Raw genomic sequence first — 21,843 nt, forward strand, 5'->3', positions numbered from 1 at the left:
AAAAGTTGATATAAGTTTATAAAAAAAACACTATTATTGCTCCTCACCTCACATACATAATAGGAAAATTATTATTATTATTTAGTAATAAAGTCATATATCCTAGACTGACCGATATTTCAGTTTAGTTTCAGTTTTTACATGCACTGGTTAACATTGTACCTAACTGAAATTTAAACCATAGAAAATATAGCGACAACGAATTACAAACATGTAAATATGGCAAACGAGTAAAAAATAAATAGATAAATACATAACTTAAAAGCTTCTGATCCTCAATATGTGCTTCGTAGAATCATTTAAAGATAATTTACACAACCATTGAGATCGATAAAGTTATTTAGAAAGCTATATGCATTTATTGTAAGATGTAGTGGATCTTTGGAGCTAAATTCCGTCGTCCTGAATTTAGAGCTAAATAGTACTCGTAGCCTTAAATTTCTGCTAGGAACCTGAAAATGAACCTGTTTTTTCAAGAATGGACGATTAATCATGGATTAATCATTTAGAAATTAAAAAAAAAAATCATTGAAATAATTGCAAAGTCGTCAATAATTATCCCACAATGAATCACTAGCAGGCTTGATCATGCAGAAAAAATAAAAAAATAACCCCACCTAGCATCCGTGCGTAGCTTCATCATGATTCATACCATATGCGCGCACAAACCCAAACGAAAAGCCCATACACACTGAACAAACATAAACAATCAACTAATGAGCGTTGATGATGTGTGCAGAAGCAGCCCGAGGAGAGAGAAAAATAAAACAGATAAACACAATCCCATCGGGAGCGCCACTTTTCTGCCACTAAACTGATAACAAATCGCAACCTAATTGATGTTAATTAATGTCGCCCGAACCGAATGGTTGCTCCCCTGTCTTTCGGTTTGCGCTCTTTTTTATTGATTCCTAGCCTACTGGTTGATTTGTGAGTGCGTGTGTGTTTGCGGATATAATGTTGTGTGCGTGTACGATTGCCGGAAATTATCTCACCCGGCGAGTATTTGCCTGCGCACAGCCACCGTGCTATCGCCCGTTTTCGTCACATCGGGAAATCGATGTCCAACCGCACCGCACCGTTGGTGCTTCGCGGGCCCTGTTCCGGGGCTATCGATTTCCGAACGCAGGGCCGGCCCCAGCATGACATGTGTAAACTTCCGTCAGCATCGCACATCAAACCTGTCACGCGAGCCTACTTTGTGTCGTTGCGTAGGGAAGTACGCAAACGGGCAAAGTGCGTACGCGCGCTTCCCACTTACCACCGACTGACGCAAAATCACATGGCACTCGCAACAAAGGTCACCTGTCCCTCACGGTTGCTCTTTTGGTTGCGTTTGTTTCTCAGTTTCGTTCCCTCTTTTGCTGCTATGAGCGCGTTTGGCAGAGATCGAGAGGTAAAACGGGAAGCACAAAACGGCCATTTGCCAAAACGGGTGTAAAACGTGTGTATCAGCTTGTCTCAATCTATCAAAGCGCGGGTATTTATCAATTCAATCAATCATTTTGCTTCCTAAAATCATACAACCCGCGTAAATGCTGCACGTGGATTGCAAGAGGCAGGGGATGTGGAGGAGATGCAGAAACTTACGTGCTAGAAGTAGAAAAGTACGCGCGGGAGCAGCGACATTGCTCGATACGTTTTGTGAACTCTCGGAATAATATATGAAGTAATGACGAGAGGAAAATTTAATTATTCAATTTGGTAAGATTTATTATTAATTCTTTGCAAAGTTTTATTTTGTTTTGTGATTTTTTACATTATTTCATTCTTGCAAATCGCATTGATAGTATTTCTTATTAAAATCATAAAATCTTCATTTGCTTTATTTGCTCATTTTTTTAACTATTTGTTTACTTGATGACTTTTTTTAATTATCCTTTATACTCTTTTTTATCATAGGTCTACATTCCTCTCTGTCATTTCTTTCCATAAATACTCTTAAGTTGTTTTATTTACATTTATTCTTCATTTATTTTCATGGGTAATTATTTTTAAAGGCCGGGCTACATTGATCGTACTCCGTAGTGTAATTTTGATTTTCACTAGCGCATCTGGCGGCGGCTGACCGAAGCATTTTGCCAAACAATTTGGAGCCGCTCCAGAAAATACGTTATTTTTCCATGTTTTTTACTTTAACTGGACTGGAAAAGCTTTGTAATTGATAGATAAATATGTTGTATAAGTATTTCAGCAGTTTTCGCAACAAAAAACGATAGAAAAACTACTTAATTTTGAGAATCGGCATGACTATTCCCCCGACGACCAAAAAAAGCTTCCACCAGCCGCCGCCAGATGCGCTACTGAAAATCAAAATTACACTATGGAGTACGATCAATGTAGCCCGGCCTTAAGATTTTTATTAATTCTTTGCAAAGTTTTATTTTGTTTTGTGATTTTTTACATTATTTCATTCTTGCAAATCTCATTGATAGTATTTCTTATTAAAATCATCTATTCTTCATATGCTTTAATTGCTCATTTTTTTAACTATTTGTTTACTTGATGACTTTTTTTAATTATCCTTTATACTCTTTTTTATCATAGGTCTACATTCCTCTCTGTCATTTCTTTCCATAAATACTCTTAAGTTGTTTTATTTACATTTATTCTACATGTATTTTCATGGTTAATTACTTTTAATGGTTATTGAAATCGTTTGCTTCTTAAGGCCGGGGGACATTGTCCGTACTCGCTAGTGTAATTTCGATTTTCACTAGCGCATCTGGCGGTGGCTGGTGGAAGCTTTTTTTTGTCATCGAGGGAATGGTCATGTCGGATCTCAGATTTAACTAGTTTTTTCACCGTTTTATGATGCGAAAATGATTGAAATATGTTCACAACATGTTTATCTATCACTTACAAAGCTTTTCCATTTCAGTCTTAGGAAAAACATGGAAAAATAACAAATTTTCTGAAGCGGATTCAAATTGTTTATTTGACCAAACGGCTTCGGTCAGCCGCCGCCAGGTGCGCTAGTGAAAATCAAAATATTCCTAGCACTTTTCATTTACTCATCCTTGGAGCTCCCCGGACAAATCCTGAAACCATAGCTTTCGGCTAGGTTTCACGCTAGTTTTGCGAGCAGAGAAAGTTTTCGATGCGGGAATTAGTTCATTACCCAAACCCCGCGTTTTTCGCGATACACCCGCGCAAAACCGTGAGCCAAAAAAACCGCTCAATCAAACATTTCACCATTACTTCACCCTCTATCCAGTATCGGCATCAGCAGCAGCAGTAGCAGCAGCATCAGTTTTCCGGAAAAGAAAACAACCTCCAAACATCGATCTCAAAAGCTCTACAATTAGAGCCGGATGCTTTACGCCCTATCCCTAGCAGCAGCAACAACGCAAAGAGAGGAAGAGCAACTTGAGGTAGATCGTTCGGATTAAATTAATTACTCTCGTTTAGGAGTGCGAAAGCAATGGTGCTGCGCCCGGCGTGGCATTCGTACAGTTTCTTCCGGTTATGGGTGGGAAGAGGGGCAATGCATCATCGTCATACATTCGGTGTAAGTTTATAAGATATATTTCCCCTGTCTGCACAGTGTTAAGTCTGTTATGGTGGTATCCGTGGTATTTTTAATTGCTCTTGTGTGCTGTAGCTCTTGAAAAGTTTAAATCCAGATCGAAATAAAAATGAACTGATCATAACCGTGCGTAACATGCACTTAAAACAAAAGGACAACAGGGGCATTTAATTTACCTTTTGAAGCTACTTTATTCTCGACTTTGAATTCAGTCTGTAGATGGACATGAAGTTGTGTCGTATTTTAAATACAAAAAAATCATACGCTTCAGTTTATGTTCATTTTATGCTACGACCATACACTTCACAACGTGTGCGTGAAATCATCATCTACATATTTACCACGATTTAATTATTAATTGTGAAACTCGATTGAAAAAATGTAACGCATTATAGATGAAACGGCATGTATCAATACCACATTTGAATAAATCAAATTGTTACCCTTCCAAATATTTTCAGATGAAAATGCCGTACCAAGCAGACCAAATGCACCAACCATATTCAGCGCAAGCATTGTCCGCCGTATCACTGTGCATTGCATTCCCATTTATTCAATGCATTTAAATTCTCGCTTTTTGGAGCGGGTAAAGCGATGCACAACCCTCGAGTCCCATCACCCGCAAGCAGTACAAATAAATGCATCATAAAAATAGCTCACAGATCGATGTTACGCGATCTACACACACACACACACTCGAAGCTCAGTGAAGCTTAACCGCCGTACTGCACATTGCATACCTTTACGCACTTAGTGCGCTCCCATCAGGTGGAACCCATCCGCACCGCTGAAGCATACGCACCGGCGGGCGCGTACATAATGGAATAACATTTGTTTCAATCAATACGTAATTTACCATGATCGGTTATTCCATCCCGGTGCCGGTCCCGGGAGCGATTCGTCCATCCTTCCTTCCTTCTCCGCTTCCATCCACACGCACACGCGTTTGCCATCCCAACCTTCCCAGCCCCGCCCGGGGTTTGGTTCCGGTTTTCATTCATACCAGCCACTTGAGCCGCTTGCATCCGATATGAGAGCGTTTTAAGCGGGTAATTAGATTTTAATTGAAATTATTCGCAACAGTGTACGACAGCAGCCGATGGCAGGGCGCACAGCGAGGAAGGCGCACAGATCCCTTCAACGGCACTCGGTGTTGCGTGATCGGTGCGAGATGGCTCACGCCGGCAAATGACGTCAATTGTGCTTTCGGAGCTAATTTTCAGGGCTCTTCCTACTTGTTATGTGCTGGTGTACGGAAAATGGAAATCGCACCAAACGATGGCTAACACTGCGATTAGCTCTTGTAGTACGTTGCGCACTAAAGCACGCGTGATAGGATCTTAAGCGATTTTACCATTCAGACATCGACGGGCAGGAACCTTCCGCGATATCTTTACCGTTCTTCAAGCTGCTTCAGTTTTGACTCAAAGCGTTTAGGGAATTTTTTAGATGGGTAGGGATTATTGCAACATTTTTAAAAGACATCTTTCGACGGTTGAATTTAAACGAACGAATCTACCGAAATATTTAATTCTCAAATCCTTTCAACGCTTATCGAAAATTTAGTTTTTTTTTCAAAAAAATTCACAATAATGAACTTCAACGCACACCTCAGCTGAATTCCTGCTGTTGCGACTTGCATTAATTGTTTCATTGTCCTGCCATTTCTCTCACCACATAAAAAAGTTACGCTTAATGGAGCTCTCAGCACTTTGAGGGCAAGTTTTGCAAGCACACGAGAAAAAAAAACATAATTAAAGGAAATTAAACAAAAAAATCACTCTACTCGCCCTGCAGCCGTGCTCAGTTCGATTTGTGTTCTGCTAGTTTTAAACTTTGCCATACATTTTGCTGCCCACCCGAAATGGAACTGTTTTCCACCCTCCCTTTGTGCAGCCCCACGAACCGAACCGCGCACCATCTCTAATATCCAATAACTGTCATCATTGAAAGTTTCCCCAACATAACTTTTCGTCCGGGGTGGTGGTGTGAATGAATGGAGGGAAGCACTGGGGGAAAAAAATCCCATAGCCCATTTCTTTATGGTGTGTTCACAAGCATGCTTAATTTGCGGTGGGTGCATGCTGGCCAAAAAAAAAACCTACCTTTCACAGCAGAAAATGCCAGCAGAAATGCCTGGCAGCATGCCAATCGCGAGAACCGCTCAAGGTTTTTTGGGTGCGGATTGAACGGCGAATGTTTTGCAGAAAGAAATGCCATCTTTGGTGCAATGATTGGTGTAATCGTAAAAGCTATCGCGCCAGTTACTTGATTCTGTGGCCTATTTGTGCACAAAATCATGCTCGGTTATGGGAGTGGGTGTGTAGTGAATGAGTTTGGTTTTTACTTTTATCATTCTTTGCTTGCTCCATGTTTTGGCACAATGTCTTTGGAACGTAGAAAGATTTATGACATGTAAATGGAATTCCTGGGAACTTCTGAAAACGATGGATAAAACTAAAATAAAATAAAAAAAAACCCATAGCTATTCACCATTTCAATGCGCTTAGTTTCCGTTAAGGCCGGGCTACATTGATCGTACTCGCAAGTGTAATTTTTATATTCACTAGCGCATCTGGCGGCGACCAGCGCAAGCTAGATGTCGGTATAATTTAAGTGCCAAAATTATTCATACTTGGTGTCTCATCAAGTTTCGATCAGGCTACCTGTTTGCCGTAGGAAATGTTGATAAACGTCCATAAATTGCAACAAAGTAGGCCGTTAATTGTTGTTGCTGGACAAATCGTCATTCATACAAAGCGCTGGGCAACATTTTTCCCCATCTTCCAATCTCTATCCATCATTGGGTAAAATTATAGCCTCCTCGACCCAAAACGTTTTTTGACAGATAAATTATGTCAGCATCTAGCTTCAACCCGCCGCTGCTAGATGGCGTACGCGTTCACAAAAATTACACTACGGAGTACGATCAATGTAGCCCGGCCTTTAGTGAGCTTCTTCTCAAATTTCAAATTATGGTTTCCGCTAGTCGCGCACAGATGGCGCTAGCAGCACTAACAAGATTTCTTGCGTTCGAATAGATGTCGCGCTCTTGAGGGGAGCGGAAAATCACTATGAGCCGTTTGTTGATCACAATACACATAACATTTATTTCCCTTAAAAAAACAAAACAAAATATGATTTTTTTAATAATTATCAAACATATTCCTAAAAAAAAAATGTTGTAAAATCACTTGCGTTTGCATTTTCTCGAACTTAAATGCTTAGTATCCTACTGTACGTTCACTACTACCCCCCCAAACTGCAGCATGAACGTTGGTATACACTTTCCTTAGCATTCCCCACTTTCATCCCGCTACCCAGTCCGAACCGATGCCGAGCTTCTCCGCTAGCGCAAGCCGCTTGAGTCGCTTTAGTAGTCGCGACTTCTTATCTTGCCCCAGTCGGTACACAGGAACGTTTTTGCTCCGCATCCGGACGTCTATCGTCTGCCCAGGCGTAAAACGTTCGTGTTCGGCTGATAAGCTGCAATCGAACCACCGCCAGCTCGGTTCCCGGAGAGCCACGGATTCCGTCAAGATTCAGTGACTACCACTGAGCCATTATCGCACGCTTGGATGCGTTCGATCGCAAAAGAAACCGCAGTCAGCAGGGCTTTTGTTTCGTCTTGCTCCAGCTAAAAGTGCAGCCAGCGGTTTCAGTGCAGTGTAACGTTTGATCCACAGCTACATTTGCAGTTGCAGTCCAGTGGTGACAAATTAAATTATCGCAAACGCAAACGCAAACGGTTTGCTTGTATTGGTGCCGTATCCCACATTCCTTCGCGCAATTGGCCTGTTGCTGGTGATGTTTGTGTTTGTCATCAACAGTCACACAATTAAAGATGACTTACTAGCGTAAACACGAGGGTGTGTGGAATAAAAAATTAAACAACATCAGGAACCTAAGTAGCAGTGCTCTATCGAGATCAGCGCATGTTCTATCAAGTGTGCGCAGGCAGTGCGATCAGTCTCGTTTTTTTAGTGTTAAACCATTTAAAAACAAAACAAACATTCTCATCATACAGTTAACTTTGAGTAATGGACCCAGTTGCAATAGTGTCACAGCTGGTTGCGTTAGTAAAGGCGCTCTTTTCGCGAGTTTTCGGGCGTATCCGGCGGTGGTGGAATCGACGCAATTACAACCGGCTTTCCCCGCTGGACGATGGCATCATACCGAGTAAGTACCCCAGCAACCCCGCAGGGCTTTCGGTTTGCTATGCATAAGTGATAAGTGATTTCAGTTTTTGCTCCACATTTTACCCAAAAGGCATTTAGGTTTGGTTGCTCATAATCATACCAGCGGGCGAAAGCAACCCAGTGGTGTGTGTTTTGCGTGTGTGCTGTTATTTATATTTCGGTCACTAAGGTGCAAGAAACCCCACGAACGAGTGTGTGCGTGTGTGCTCGAGAGCGGAAGAGAGAGAGAGAGAGAGCGAGAAGGAGCGATTTGTTTTACAGAGCGCAGGCGCACTTTACGCCGGGTGTCCGTGAGTGTGGGGAAAGCAAAACAAAATCAGCTGTTCACGAGCTGTACGCTGTGCCGGGATTGCGAGAAACGTTTGACTCCGCAACGAACGTCCGATGAATCGAAGTCATACGTATAACAGATTGATATCAGTGCAATACAAACATTTTGAGCGGACGCATGCATTTTTCATGTCGTATGGCAAGCAAAGGAAGTGTTTATTGTTCACAAAGATAGCTTTGGTTTCTTGGAAGCTTTGAGCTTATCATACATCCATACAATGACAACCGCTTTGGCTATGGAAAATACGCCGAATAAGTTTGGAGTGTTTTGTGAAGCATAAAAATGAATTTCTTTCCTATTTTAGTCGTGTTTTTATATTTTTGTTGCTTAGGAGGTAAAGTAAAAATTCAATAGTTGAACTTTTACTTTACATACTTTCTAAAGGCCGGAAGACACTGTCCGTACTCGCTAGTGTAGTTTCGATTTTCACTAGCGCATCTGGCGGCGACTGATGAAAGCTTTTTTTTTGCTCAAAACCGAGTGAGGAAAAACGTGTCAACTAAAAAGCACAATTTATGGTTATAAATATGTTCAACATTACGACAACATTTGGCCCATGGCAACACGTTAGATTATACTATTTGATTCAAAATATGTTCTGGTATATGTTCATAAAAAATACTTTAAATTTAATCGCGATTATTTGATGTCTGGTTTGGATTTTTGAAGCGTCATAATATGTTGATGCAACAAATATATACGTGAAAAAAAGCGATTTGTTTGTCATACTACAAAATATTCCCACAACATGAGATTTACCATTGACGATGCCAAAATATTTAAGTTATTCATGAAATAGGATTACCTTAGAGCTGCATACGAACCTAGTATCGTCATTACTGGGATAATAGCTGAAAATAAGACCCAGAATAGAGAATAAAACAGCAGCTTCTTAAGCCGCGGTACAATGGGGCTTTCTCAAGCCGAGAAAACATCACTCAATCACTCATTATAGTTTCTTAGGACCTCAAAACTAGGCCTCAACTCGCGAGCCAGTGATCGTCGTCAGTTATTGCCATTAAAGAGAACCTAAAACAGTAACTCCAGCTTTATTGATAATGATGTTGATGATGATGATAAGTCTCACCTCTTACCACAACACACGTTCCTAACATCCTTTGCGTAGCTCGCCAAGAACCAACGGTTAGAACCGGCGCACTACTTATCAGAACACGACTGCGACATGCATATGGCCAGTTCCACTAGTGCCAATGATTGGCTCTAGGGCACTACCTTTCCGAAGCAGGTGACCCTAATGTATCGGAAAATGACCACTTACAATGAGTGAATCTTGTTGTGACCTCCTATAACGAGTCGAAACTGTAAATTACCCCAAATAGATCTTCCGAATATTCACTTTTACGCGCGTGTGTCTCAAACCAATGCTGACTTTTTTTATATTTTTTTAATTTAAATTCTCATATAAACAAAGAAAAACATCTAATGATCATCATCAAGATTTGGAGTTTTAAATAGGAAAAAAGGATTTGGTCCCACATGTTTATAACCCTAGCCAATTATAGCATTGAAAACAACATGCAACGTAATTACCCATAAGCGTATAGCACAATGACCCATTTTTGCAGATAGCCAATTGTAGCTTCGTCAACGTTCTCAACGGTTCTCAAAAGTCTCTCAAATAGAGTTTGTACCGATTTCACAAACGTTGATAACGCAGTCTTCTGAAATGCACTGATGAGTGCCTGAGAAAATGAACGTTGAGAAAGTTTCTCAAGCCCCGGGACTTTAGCCTCCAACCATGCAAAACCAATCTGTACTGTTTTTAGGCCGAAGAACGGTATGGGCTCAATATTAGTTCTGCCATGGATTGGAGATTCTCTGGACGACCAGTACGGATTTGTGAGCAATTAAAGGATCGGTATAGGATCGAGATCCATTCCCGGGCTGGCATAGCGTCAGGTGCAGTACTAGGACCACTATTAGCTTCAGGAGCAGTATGGAATCAATAGCAAAACCCGTATGATTTTGATATAATTTCCAGGACCTGGTAGGTATGCTTTTTGATAAATTCCAGCACGAGTATGAGTCATGTGTTTTTACCATTTGTTGTAAAATACTTGTGCAAAAACGACAAACTGAAATATTTGTATTGAGTGTCTAGTGACGTTTCATCTTATGTTGTTGTAGCTTAAGTTATAATATACATACACATATTACATACACATACATAACCTTAATATGAAACATAGAACAACAGCAAAACATCAAATTATCTTCAACAAGCTGTTGGCAAAGAAAAACATATGATTACCTCCTTCTATCTCAAAGAAAGGCGGCCTATCATGTTCTTGTGATGTCCAGTTTATAAACTTAAAATTAAACATCTAGTGCGTCACTCAATATTCCACCCAGCAACCTTTCACAGCAGTAAAACACAGGCACACACACATAAACAATGAAACATCCATTATCAAAACGAGAACAAAAATCAACTTCCCATTCACAATCGATAGCTCGCTATAAAAATCATATTTTGAAGTTCCCTGTTCTTAATGGAAATATTTATAATTTACCTACGAATGCGCAACCCAACCTGCACTACCCTTGCGGTGCGCGGTGCTTGCGTAGCGTGACGTACCGACAACGAGAGAGATTTTTTTGGTTTTGCTTTTTCATTGGAGCACTGGCTGAACCCGTCCGACATAAAATCAATTCATTCCCGCAGACCCGCACGATTGTAAATATTTCATACGTTTCGTGCGAGTCAAAACACGGAACGGAAAAAATCATCATCCGACAAGCGCTTCCACTAACTGTCAGTCAACCTTGGCGTGGAACTGGGTTCGGGTTGTTACGGTTTGGAGTGAGCCTGGAAACTCTGGACCCCCCTCCAAAAAATGCCACTTCCTTGTGTCGAGAAACAGAAGCGCTGTGAGTGTCGTTTTCGGCCAATACTTAATGCATGCAAACTCCACTAAAATCATCACATTAAGTGTACTATTGGAAAATTGTAGGTTCTCGAACGTATGCTCAAAATTGAGGCTGGCGCAAACACGTTAATCAATAAAAATTACATGGTTTTGAAACAATTTCTACTCGCACAATAAATGCCACCCTTCGTTATCGTTGCCTGCCACATTTCATCTACATTTCACTGCCAGCACACAATCGTACACTGCGTACAATGTTGATTCGGCTGCTCTTCTACGGCCAGCGATAAACACAATCTGCTGGAATATATGGCTGGATCATAAAAATATCACACCCAAAACAACAGCCACCCGACGACAAAGTAAAGCAAACGATTCCAAACGCATATTGCCACAATGTAGTTTGGGAGCTGTTTGTTGCCCGGGGAAAACGAACCGTCCCGCCAATGTTAGGTCAACATTGACCTACAGTAACGTGTCCGGGTGACTCATCCATCCTTTTACCGGCATCACGCACGACATGCAGATTGCGTGTTGCATGCATTACTACTTGCTGGATCATAAAAGCAATGTGAGAGTGACACCATTAGCTTGCAATTTTTCCAAAACAGTGTAATGATGTGCATAATTCGCAAGCATAAAAGTGAAGCGAAATCATACCCCCTTCAGGCTGTCATCTAGCACATCAGTACGCTGAAGCTATCAGAGTCATAGCAAATGACCTGCTCATCAGTAACGTCTCCTTTTGCCTTGGTATTGCCTATCACGAAGCTAGTGACAGCTTCGGGAAACAGATCCATTAGATTGTCTAAAAGGGAAGACACACACACAAATACAAAAATGGATACTTTTCTACTTTCCTCGATTTTTCTAACTGTATTACACTATCCTTGGCAGGTGTTCCAGCCTAGGTGTGGCACCTTTGCTTTGCTAGAACATTTTCCAACCCTAACCCTGTCGGTAGCCAACCGACAAAAAACTGCAAGGTGTGCCTGTTATCAAAGACCGTCCTCACTGGCCATTAACTCGCGAACATTAAAACCAGGTTGATGGTTGCATTTCACCAACCCAGAGCGAGAATGAGCAGCACGAAAAAAAACTCTCTCCCGCACAGACACACTCCCCCTGTTCTACCTTTAATCGGACCTAAGCTAGACGACGGACCTGTCATCCCGGCTGACAGCTTTGATCCTGTGGGAAATGGGCCGTGCTGGCCTACACAGCGCCGCGACAACGATATCGATTACCGCTGTAACATTGTGTTTGGATTATGTCTTCTCGCTTGGTGGTGATTTGATTACACTCCCATTGTCACCATGCGTGCGTGACACTGGATGATTAGTATGCCTGGGGAACCGGCCCGCGGTTTAGGGAACTAATCACACTGTCTTATCGCCCTGGTTGCATCACCGGGATTGGGTTTGGTGGGGGTAAAATTTGGCCCTTCATCAAATTGAAGTGTTGTCGCTGGATTGGGTTCGGTTCTAGTTCGTTCATGCAGAAAAGTAATGCAATTGGGACTATTTATTAAAAAAGCTCATCGTCATCGTATGGGAAATCTAGATCACACAAGACTTAAATCAAAGTCAAATTTCTAATTAAAGAAAATTTGCTTGCGTGGCTTAAGCTGCAAAAGCTTCAACAGCTGTCAAGTCTTTACATCACAATAATGTTTCAGTTCTTCCACTTGATTTTCATCACGTCTCAAGCTGGATTGAGTCTGACAGTTATTTGTGGTGTGTTGAAAATCATGTGTATGAATTGATATTTTATTATGATGCAAATACAGCATTTGACCGCTGTTGAAAAACATCTTGGTGAATTATTATGTGCACATTCGAAAGTGACTTAGAAACTCCTATATGTAGAGTCTTTCCTCAAGTTCGAGAGGAAGTCTAATATCACGTTTTACAGCCGAAATATACTAAATATATAAATAATGATTTTTGGTTATTTCTGTCATTACTGATTGTACTGCTTTAACGGAGAAAATTGCACTGATTTGACATATGAACTGTCAAAAATAAAAATTCGCGTAACTCGGGGAAAGACTGTTATTGAATAAAGTATTTTATAATAAGTATAAATTAATGTATAATTGCAGTATTTTGTCATGAAGATTCAAACCCGTTTGAAACGATCTTTTTAACATAGTAAAAATATTAAAATACATTTTCAAAAAGAATACGTAATATTCAAAAAGGTTGAGGTCTAAATAAGGTAACTGCCATTTTTGTATAAAAAATACTTAACAAAATATTGAATTTATTCCATGTGAAAGGCTGAAATTTCAGCTAAAACCATCAGATAATAGATGCATACTTTTAGGCACAAAATGCATACATTTAGGAGCTATGAAGATACAAAAACAATATTTATTTACAGTTATTTGATTTATGATTTTGTATGATTAAACTACTGATGCTTCTGTTCTTAAATATATAAGTTTTAACTTCATTTCAAACAGTATATTGTTCATAAAATTACTTTAACAAATTCTAAAAAATCTTATTGCATATCTTTAGGCGCCAAAACAGATTGCTAATGAAAATATCTAATTAAGAAGAGACATTTTAGTAAGATTTCATGGTTGATACAATTACAAATTACTTTTTTTAAATTTCGTTCAACATGTATCATTCCGTCCCGCAATTCATACGATTGCAACATTTTAGCTTTTTTTGATCAATCGATGCTTTTATGCCAATTCCAATAACGCACAGCCCGTAGGAGGATTGAGCAATGGACACATCGAAGGAACAGTCGAAGACACTCGATTCACACGACCGACTCAATCGCCAAATATTTGTGTCGTAAATCGCGGGCACCAATCGGGGCATCATTCTGAACGCACCCCTCAAATACCCCGAATTAAACAATCTTCCGTTCTGAACGCGTCGACTTCTTCGAAAAGAGAGCAAAAGAAAAAAAATGGGAGTGAGCCCTTCGAAAGGCGCACAGAAAATGCCCGCTCCCGATCATTATCGCGTTAACATATTGCGCTTTTTATGACCCAGAATTCCACGCAACCACCAGCACGAGTCGTAAGGTTTATTTTCTCCCATCAGCCCCATCTCCCGTGATAAGGAACGCCTAATGGGGAAAGCTTTCATTTCGCTAATCGATTCCGCTAACCAGCGCTGCTGCGCGACGGCCGACAGTGAGCCGTAGTGGGTTGGAGTGGCGTTTTTCCAACCCACTGTTCACGTTCCCCTTAGCCGGTTAGCCGGTCTCATGGTACAGTCGTCAACTCGTACGACTTAACAACATGCCCGTCATGGGTTCAAGCCCCAAATAGACCGTGCCGCCATATGTAGGACTGACTATCCTGCTATGGGGGGAAATCAATAAGTCACTGAAAGCCAACCCCACAAGTGTGTTGGCAGGCCTTGACCGGCATCGGTTGTTGAGCCAAAGAAGAAGAAGTTCACGTTCCCCTATATTTGATTTCATTTTGGGAGAGTGGGCTAGAAAAACGAAAAAAAAACAAAAATACAAAACCCCAAAGGGAACAAAACCTAACCCGTCCAGGCTCGTGATTGTTTCATCTCTAATCCAGCTGCCCGGCGGGATGGAGGGATGCCAGAGCTATCATTTAATTGCCGCATGGTAACCAACTTTTTGTCGCTCCCTTTTTTAGCACCCCGTGACAGTTTAAGCTGCATCGTGAGCAAAATGCAATTTATACTATCCCATCCTGCAGATCGCTGTTTGTTTTCGGTGAAGTGAGGTAGTCGGTAAGGGTTGTTTTTTTTTCTTTTTTTTTTGCCACCTTCTACAGCAACAAACACAAAACAGGCAAACAGGCAAGCAGCCATGCAGCTGGAAAGTTTAGTCATTTGTCGTGACCTTATCTCGCTGCAGAGGTGCATTAAACAGCTTCGAACGAAGCTGCACCCGCGGTGGAGCAAATTTGCAGCGCATAAAAGCTCATCTGTTCGTGTGGAGTTTATCGTTCGGGAGGAGGGATATTATTTTTCGGAATAAACGCGCTCCGCCTAGCACATAGCAGCTGGGAAAACTTTGCACTGCCACTTATTACGTATGCTGCACTTTAAACTGTCTTTAAAGTGAGTGTGTGTGTTTCGGCAGCCTACGAAGACGGCGAATGAACGAACCGATTCAGCACTTTGAGCATATATTTTCTGCTGACAACAATGGCATAAATAAATAATTTATAGTTTCTTGAATGCTCTCCAAGTCCCGAGTGAAAGCGGACGAGCAGTGACATCTAAACCGATTTTCAAGCCATTAGAATCTACCAACGGCAAACGAACGGGAGGGGGGAAAAAGAAAGAAAAAAATTAAATGTGCCTCAAAAAACTAAAATCAAAGACTAGACTTTTCTCTTCCATGTTCAATGGTTCAATGTTTTGCCAAGATAGGTCTAAGCAAACAGCCCTCCTCCGGTTCGGCGTGGGTTTGAGAAAATGTGGGAAGAAGACGATGTTTTCCTCCTTTAAAACCCCCCTTCTAGAACCATTATTTAGTTAACATCCCTTCGTTTGCATAATCTTTTATGGACACAGTTCATCTACATAAGAAGATGCTCTTCGAGGTTCTAAAAATATTGCTGTAAACCAAAACTTCTTCGGATGTAGAGGAAATATCGCAGAAAAAACCAAAGCTTTATTGTCCCGGTCAAATTGAGTTATTGAGAGCAACCGATGAAGGATGAACTGTACCCTTCAGTTAGCTTATTAGCTTTATGGTTTTTTAATCATATATGAAGTTAAGAGTTTTAGAATTTTACTACATGATTTGAACGAAATGCCACAATATTCTTGAAAAAAGAAACGTATAAAAAGTTAGTTCAGAGAAAGCTTTTATTAAACGCATGTAATAAGGTCAAGTTTTCAAATGTTTTATTCAGTCTTGTTGTTTTTATGTCAAACATAACCTTTTTTTTATTTATTTCTGATTTGTTTGGTGTCTTATTGGTTATTTGCGTTTCATTTGTTTATTTTTCCAGTATGATATTTTTTCTTATAAGCTTGTATGTTAATAAATTTAATTTTAATTTAATTGTTTCCTACTTTTTATTTCAAAACAATAAACAATTCTTTTATGCAATTCGGCCTTTTTGGACCGTTCCTCCTTAATAAAAACAATATTTAAAAATTAAATTTCAAATATTTCATACAAAAACTGTATGTGTGTCTATAGTAATATGAAAAGCCTCGTGAAGTGAGTGATCAACAGCAAACTTCTTTCATGAGCCAAGGGGAGCCCGTTACCAGGCACTTCTTTCATGAGTCCGTTACCAGACACTATTAACGAAAGCTTTTTGCATAAACTTATGCCCAATATACATAAAATGGGGTTTTGTGCGGGACGATAATTTTTAATAAAAGATAACCTTTTTTTGTAAGTTGTGGACCTGTTTAACTATCACAAAACGTCCCGAAACATTTGCACACACGCGTCCGCCGATGGACACCGGGGGCCGTTTTTTAATTAATTTTCTATTTCAAATTTCATCACCACCTAATGGTATAAATATTTACTCAGCGAAACACACACACACCCCCAGCCGAGCGTTTGGGTCGTTCCTTTCGTTCGACCGTGGAGGCGCATGGTACGCCCACGCCGAGCGTAAGGTGGCCTCGGCTGTAGCTAGGTACAACTTCATGCCATCACGCTCCGCACTACCGGCTCCAAACCACTCCGCGTCCGATGCAGCGAAGCAGCTACGAGGCAAAATAAAATTGTCTATTATTCATCATTTCCGGCAATCATCTGGTGTGGCTGAGCATGTGCCACCCGCCCCGTGATAGTAGCGCCCAAGATGCGGCCGGGCAAAGTGCAGCTCGCCGTCGAGAGTCGTAAAGGCTGGCGTCATAAAATGCGTCCTCGTCCTCGTGGCGTCGTCGGTTGGTTTCCTGCTGCCCCGAGCATAGTTTGCGCACCACCCACTATCACGCCCCAAAACCCCACGCCCAGCGAAAGCTGGCTGCGCGAAGGGCCCGGGGGTATGATTTGGTTTGCGTTGGTTTTGTTTTATTCTGCTGCCGGGTGTTCCACGTGCTGATGACATTTAAAGAAAAAGCTGCTTTGAAAATCGAGCCCAAAACATCCGCCCTTTACTGGCCCGGGGTGAGCTTTCCAAAAGGGGAGAGGAAACACCCCAAACAAGGTGGAGGGCAACATTATACCAACGCTCAATGGACACCGCCACCAACCGGGTACACCCTGCGGCGGTAAACACTCCAGCCAGTCGTGCCATTGGCCACAACACAACACAATGCACACAGCCAAACGCAACTTTGCTCGAGGGAGTTAAAGGGAGACTTTCCCAATTATCGTACAGCGCCGACTTACACCCCGTCCGTCCGTCCAAACGACGTTATGATAATCAACTTCATTCAAGTTAAAGCTGCTCAATGAAAGCTGCCGATCGCTTGGTTTGGTGTGGCATTGTCCTTGTTGGGGGGGGGGGGGGTTTGCTCCGTTTGAGGGCGACCGTTTGCCAGCTCCGAAATTGGATGTGGTACCGAATGAGTGCCATTTTGTGGCCAGCGGGGAGACTGTGCTGATGGAGGGAAGGTTTCCCCTTGTGGTAGCAAATAAGACCACCGCACACACACACACATGCACACTCGTAGTGCTAGTGGCGATCAAACGATACCAAACCGGAGCATGGTTTTAATCCATCTTGTTCTCATTCTCGTTGTTTTTTTCTCTCCTTTCTTTCTTTGATTTCGCTATCCAGCTGGTTTAGTGGTGCTAACAAGGTGTTGAGAAGGTTTAGAAAATGTTTATTTGCCTTCCCGAGCGGGGAAAATTGTATCGTTTAACTATCGTTTTGAATCAATTGCATACTTTTAGGCGTTTCAATAAATTTATATTAAACTGCATAAGTTCAGGCGTTTTCTATATACCACCCTGAAAGTTATGCAAATTGCCCTACATTATAAGCTGTGTATTATTTTTTCTAGTTTATTTTTATCGTATTTTCTCATGTGTCTTCGAAGTAAACCTATGAAATAGTGATTGGTTTGGCTTTTAAAAACACTTTGCTGTTTTATTTTGCAACCATTCTATGACTTTTCTTCTTTTTATTTTTCCTTAATTTCTTGCTCTATGTAGATTGATAAATAATTTATTTCAATAACATTTTGTCTTAATTGCTACAAAGATTCACTAATCCTGTTGAAACGTTATCAACAGAATTCTTTCGTTCACCCGAATGTACAATAAATATGAAATACACAAGCGTTTTTTAAGCAACGTAGTTAGTTTATTGTAGCTAAAAAATCAGTCGCTTGGTTCGGGGATCGGTGAAAGAATGGCTAAAGATCGTAACCTTTGCCACGTTCGGGAATTTTCGTGTTATCGGGATTGCTCGACCCGATCGTTATCAGCACGACTCCACTTCGATAGTGTCCTCTATCGGGATTGACGGAAAGCACCACTGTACCATCGAATTGACCGTTAATATTTATTTTAATATTTAACACTGGCCCCAGTGTTTGCGAGCCAGGCAAACACTCTTATTGGTACAATTCGATGGTGGCAGTTGGGTGTTTTGTTCACGACCGCACATACTTTTGGCATTTTGGGGTAAATGCCTGAACTATCCTTTGCTATTTTTCTTCTAGCTCTTTTACGCCTGAATATTTTCTTGCGCACTAATAGGTTGCCATCCCCTGCCTGGTTGATGTGCACTGCATGACCTTTTGTTCCCCCGATAGAAATGGCGATTCACTTCTCCCTAAATCATTTGCAATGATTATCCAAAGCAACTTTAACAACACAACACATATTGAAACAACATATTTCATATCCATTTGGCGAAACGTAATAATTTCACATAAACTATTGAAGCACTACGAATTAGTCCTCTGTATGGTTCACTTATCCTGTTGCAAGTTCACTTCAGCACAACTATGTTCCGAATTTCCTCAGGAACTTTATATCGCTGGCAACGGGTGAGATGCGCAAGGAAACAACACAATTAACTTAACTTAATCCGTAGTCCTTTTCTTAAACACGCGCGTAATCCTTATAACCTATTTCCTCGCACAGTAATTTGTCTTGTATTCACTTCAGCACGGTGATTCCGATTTGCCTCAGGAATCATTATTAGCCGGCAACGGGTGAAGCAAGGGATCACAATGTGGAGAAAATTAATTAATCGAAAGCGAATGATTTTTTAGAATGTTGAAACGTTATCAACAGAATTCTTTCGTTCACCCGAATGTACAATAAATATGAAATACACAAGCGTTTTTTAAGCAACGTAGTTAGTTTATTGTAGCTAAAAAATCAGTCGCTTGGTTCGGGGATCGGTGAAAGAATGGCTAAAGATCGTAACCTTTGCCACGTTCGGGAATTTTCGTGTTATCGGGATTGCTCGACCCGATCGTTATCAGCACGACTCCACTTCGATAGTGTCCTCTATCGGGATTGACGGAAAGCACCACTGTACCATCGAATTGACCGTTAATATTTATTTTAATATTTAACAAATCCAATCATTTTTCAAAATCAAATTGCTTATATCTAATGTTTTAAACGGTTTTTCTGCTAACCAATAAAGCTCTTTTAAGCGACACACACAATAATTTACCAACGTATAGGCATTCGCAACACATACACCCAATCTTCCCTTGCCCCGAAAAAAGAACCAAAAGGCGGTGGCTTTAAAAAAATCCAAACATGAAAAAGCACCCCAAACCACCACAACGAATTGTGGAAACTGCTACCCCAATCGACGATATAAACAAAAATAAATCCCACCGACCCTCCAGTGCCTATCGTTCGTTCGCCTGACGGCGTCCTTCGGCAATTCGGCATTCGAACGTACGGCCCACGATTTCAACCAAACCACGTGGACCTGCGACCGTACTCGGGCTTTCCCACAATTCTCTCTATCTCTCTCAAGCTGCCTCACTTCTTCGCGTTTCGCTTTTTATTTTATTTCATTTCCCTTCGCACGTATGCGAATCCTTCTTCTGATGGAGTCAGTGCGATTGAAGTGTGTAGTGCCGAGTAGAAGTAAAACCATAAAAAATATTTCAAAAAAAAACTGCTACAAAACACAAACACAGTGCAGTGTGACATGATGCCGAGCAACGAGAACATCGAGCGTCCGACTTTTTCCCGGCGACTTTTCTGTGTCACAACCGGGGGCGAGCTGGAGGGTATACCTGGCTTTCGCTCGGCTGCTCTCTCTCTCTCTTTCTCTCTCTCGCTCCCTTCGTACGCTCCCTCCCGCTCAGCTTCGGCTAGCTCGCCCAAGATCGAAGCGACCGCACCGCACCCCCAGCAAGGACGCAAACCAGGACGAAGGTAGGCAGGTCGATTCGCCCGGCCGCTCGGATGCCCGAACGGGGACGCACAAACACATGCGCACCGCTCGCACCGTGCGGCGGGTGTACCCCGGTTTTTTCCCGGACACGGCAAACGGAGAGTTCGGCTTTCGCGTGTGCAAGCGAATCTGTCGAACGCAGGGACGAACCGCAAGATCAGTTGCCGCAGGAAGCTCGGCCCGTGACAATCGAAAAACAATACGCGCTCCCGCGCCGTGCTCGCCTCGGCCACGCTCACGTGAAAGCGGGTCCCGGGGAGAAAACCCGGGAAAACCATAGCGCGCTTTTATTCCGCGAACGGAAGGCGAAAGGAACGAACCAAAACGAAGAAGGAAAAAAAAGTCCCGAGTTCAGGCTACCAAAAAAAAAATCCCCCAAAAACAGCAAGCATAAGGTGTGCGTGAATTTGCGTGTGCGTGAAGGATAAAAGCAAAACAATGTAAATCGTGGATAGCTGCGTGGCTTCGAATGTGATGAAATTGGAAAACGGCAAACACCCAACAGTGAGCTTTCGTGGTTAGTGAGCAAAACTCCTGACAAGAAGAAAAACCAAACAACCAAATCAATTCACCGCCAAAAGTGCCCACCCGTGAAAAATTGGGAAATAACCCGTTCCTAAACGCGGCCGATAAGTTAACAGGCACGCATGGGCCAGCAGCCCCGGTGCCCGCTGCCCTTCAACCGTGAAAGGATACGGTGAGCCAATTTTATAAGCACATCGTGCCGTCGTGCCTCCAGCAGCAGCAGAAGCAGCAGCAGCAAACGTAATGTGTTCCAATGCGCTAAGCCAAGGAAATGGTGCGGGCGGATGGGAATGAAAAATTATGTCCTGCACCCCGGGGGCGGTAACGGTGGAAACGGTGTGCGCGGTTGGGAATGATTGCTAGTAGGTCGAGCCTCCACGTGTGATGCTGCTAGTTCTATTAGTGTTGGTGTGTGGAAGTGTGTTGCAAAAAGTTGTGTACAAGTGTTAGATTATGCGTGTGAGATGCTAAGAAGTGTAAGGAAGTGAAGTGTTTTAGAAATTAAGATAAATTATTAAGGTCGCTTTATGTTTCGAGTTTTCTGTTCGATAATTAATAGCTTTATTGAAACTCTATTTTATTTTTAACAAAAACAAATCTTTTAATTTCTATCTTTTTTAAGTTTTATTATTTCTAAAATAGTTCTCATGGCATTAGGCACACAAAACATCCAAAAAAACCAAACTACCAGATCAGCACTGCCTTGTTAGTTTTCTTATTTAACATTAAACGAGCTGCGATCAATTTTCAGTTTTTTTTTAAATATCCCTTTTGATCAGAAAATAAGTAAAGTACTGACCAAAAAATGATTCCAAAAATCCAAATAAAACAGAAAATAAATAAATAACAGACGCAAACAGTGACGTACATCAGTTAATAAATATTTTTTTTATTATTTTGTATATAATTTGAGCTCTGAATGAGTTGTTCTTAGTAGTGTTTCGACTGAAATATATCCTTTTTTTTGTCCTATTTATAACAATTTCTGCCATTCAAGTGAAGCAAACATATGCAAAATAGTAGCAAGCAACAACACACTCACTCAAATGCATATT

The 21,843-nt window shown here is 41.5% G+C and overlaps 1 protein-coding gene across 9 annotated transcripts in view; it reads left to right on the forward strand.

Annotated features, from left to right (window-relative positions):
* Nucleotides 1–7,036: 7,036 nt before the first annotated feature.
* Nucleotides 7,037–21,843, forward strand: part of LOC121600020 (probable phospholipid-transporting ATPase IA) — a 73,383-nt gene continuing 58,576 nt past the window's right edge. For 6 of the 9 annotated variants that reach the window (XM_041928272.1, XM_041928271.1, XM_041928273.1 and 3 more), the window contains exon 1: nucleotides 20,431–21,264. Coding sequence is in view for 1 of the 9 variants with exons in the window: in XM_041928277.1 (XP_041784211.1) it covers nucleotides 7,570–7,708 (139 nt within the window). In the remaining 8 variants the exon portion in view is untranslated. Of the gene's footprint in view, nucleotides 7,709–20,429; nucleotides 21,265–21,843 lie in introns of those variants that run through there. The other 3 variants (XM_041928269.1, XM_041928270.1, XM_041928277.1) reach the window with 2 other exon arrangements.

Source organism: Anopheles merus, chromosome 3L, assembly GCF_017562075.2.
Source record: "Anopheles merus strain MAF chromosome 3L, AmerM5.1, whole genome shotgun sequence".
Taxonomy (NCBI): Eukaryota; Metazoa; Arthropoda; class Insecta; order Diptera; family Culicidae; genus Anopheles; species Anopheles merus.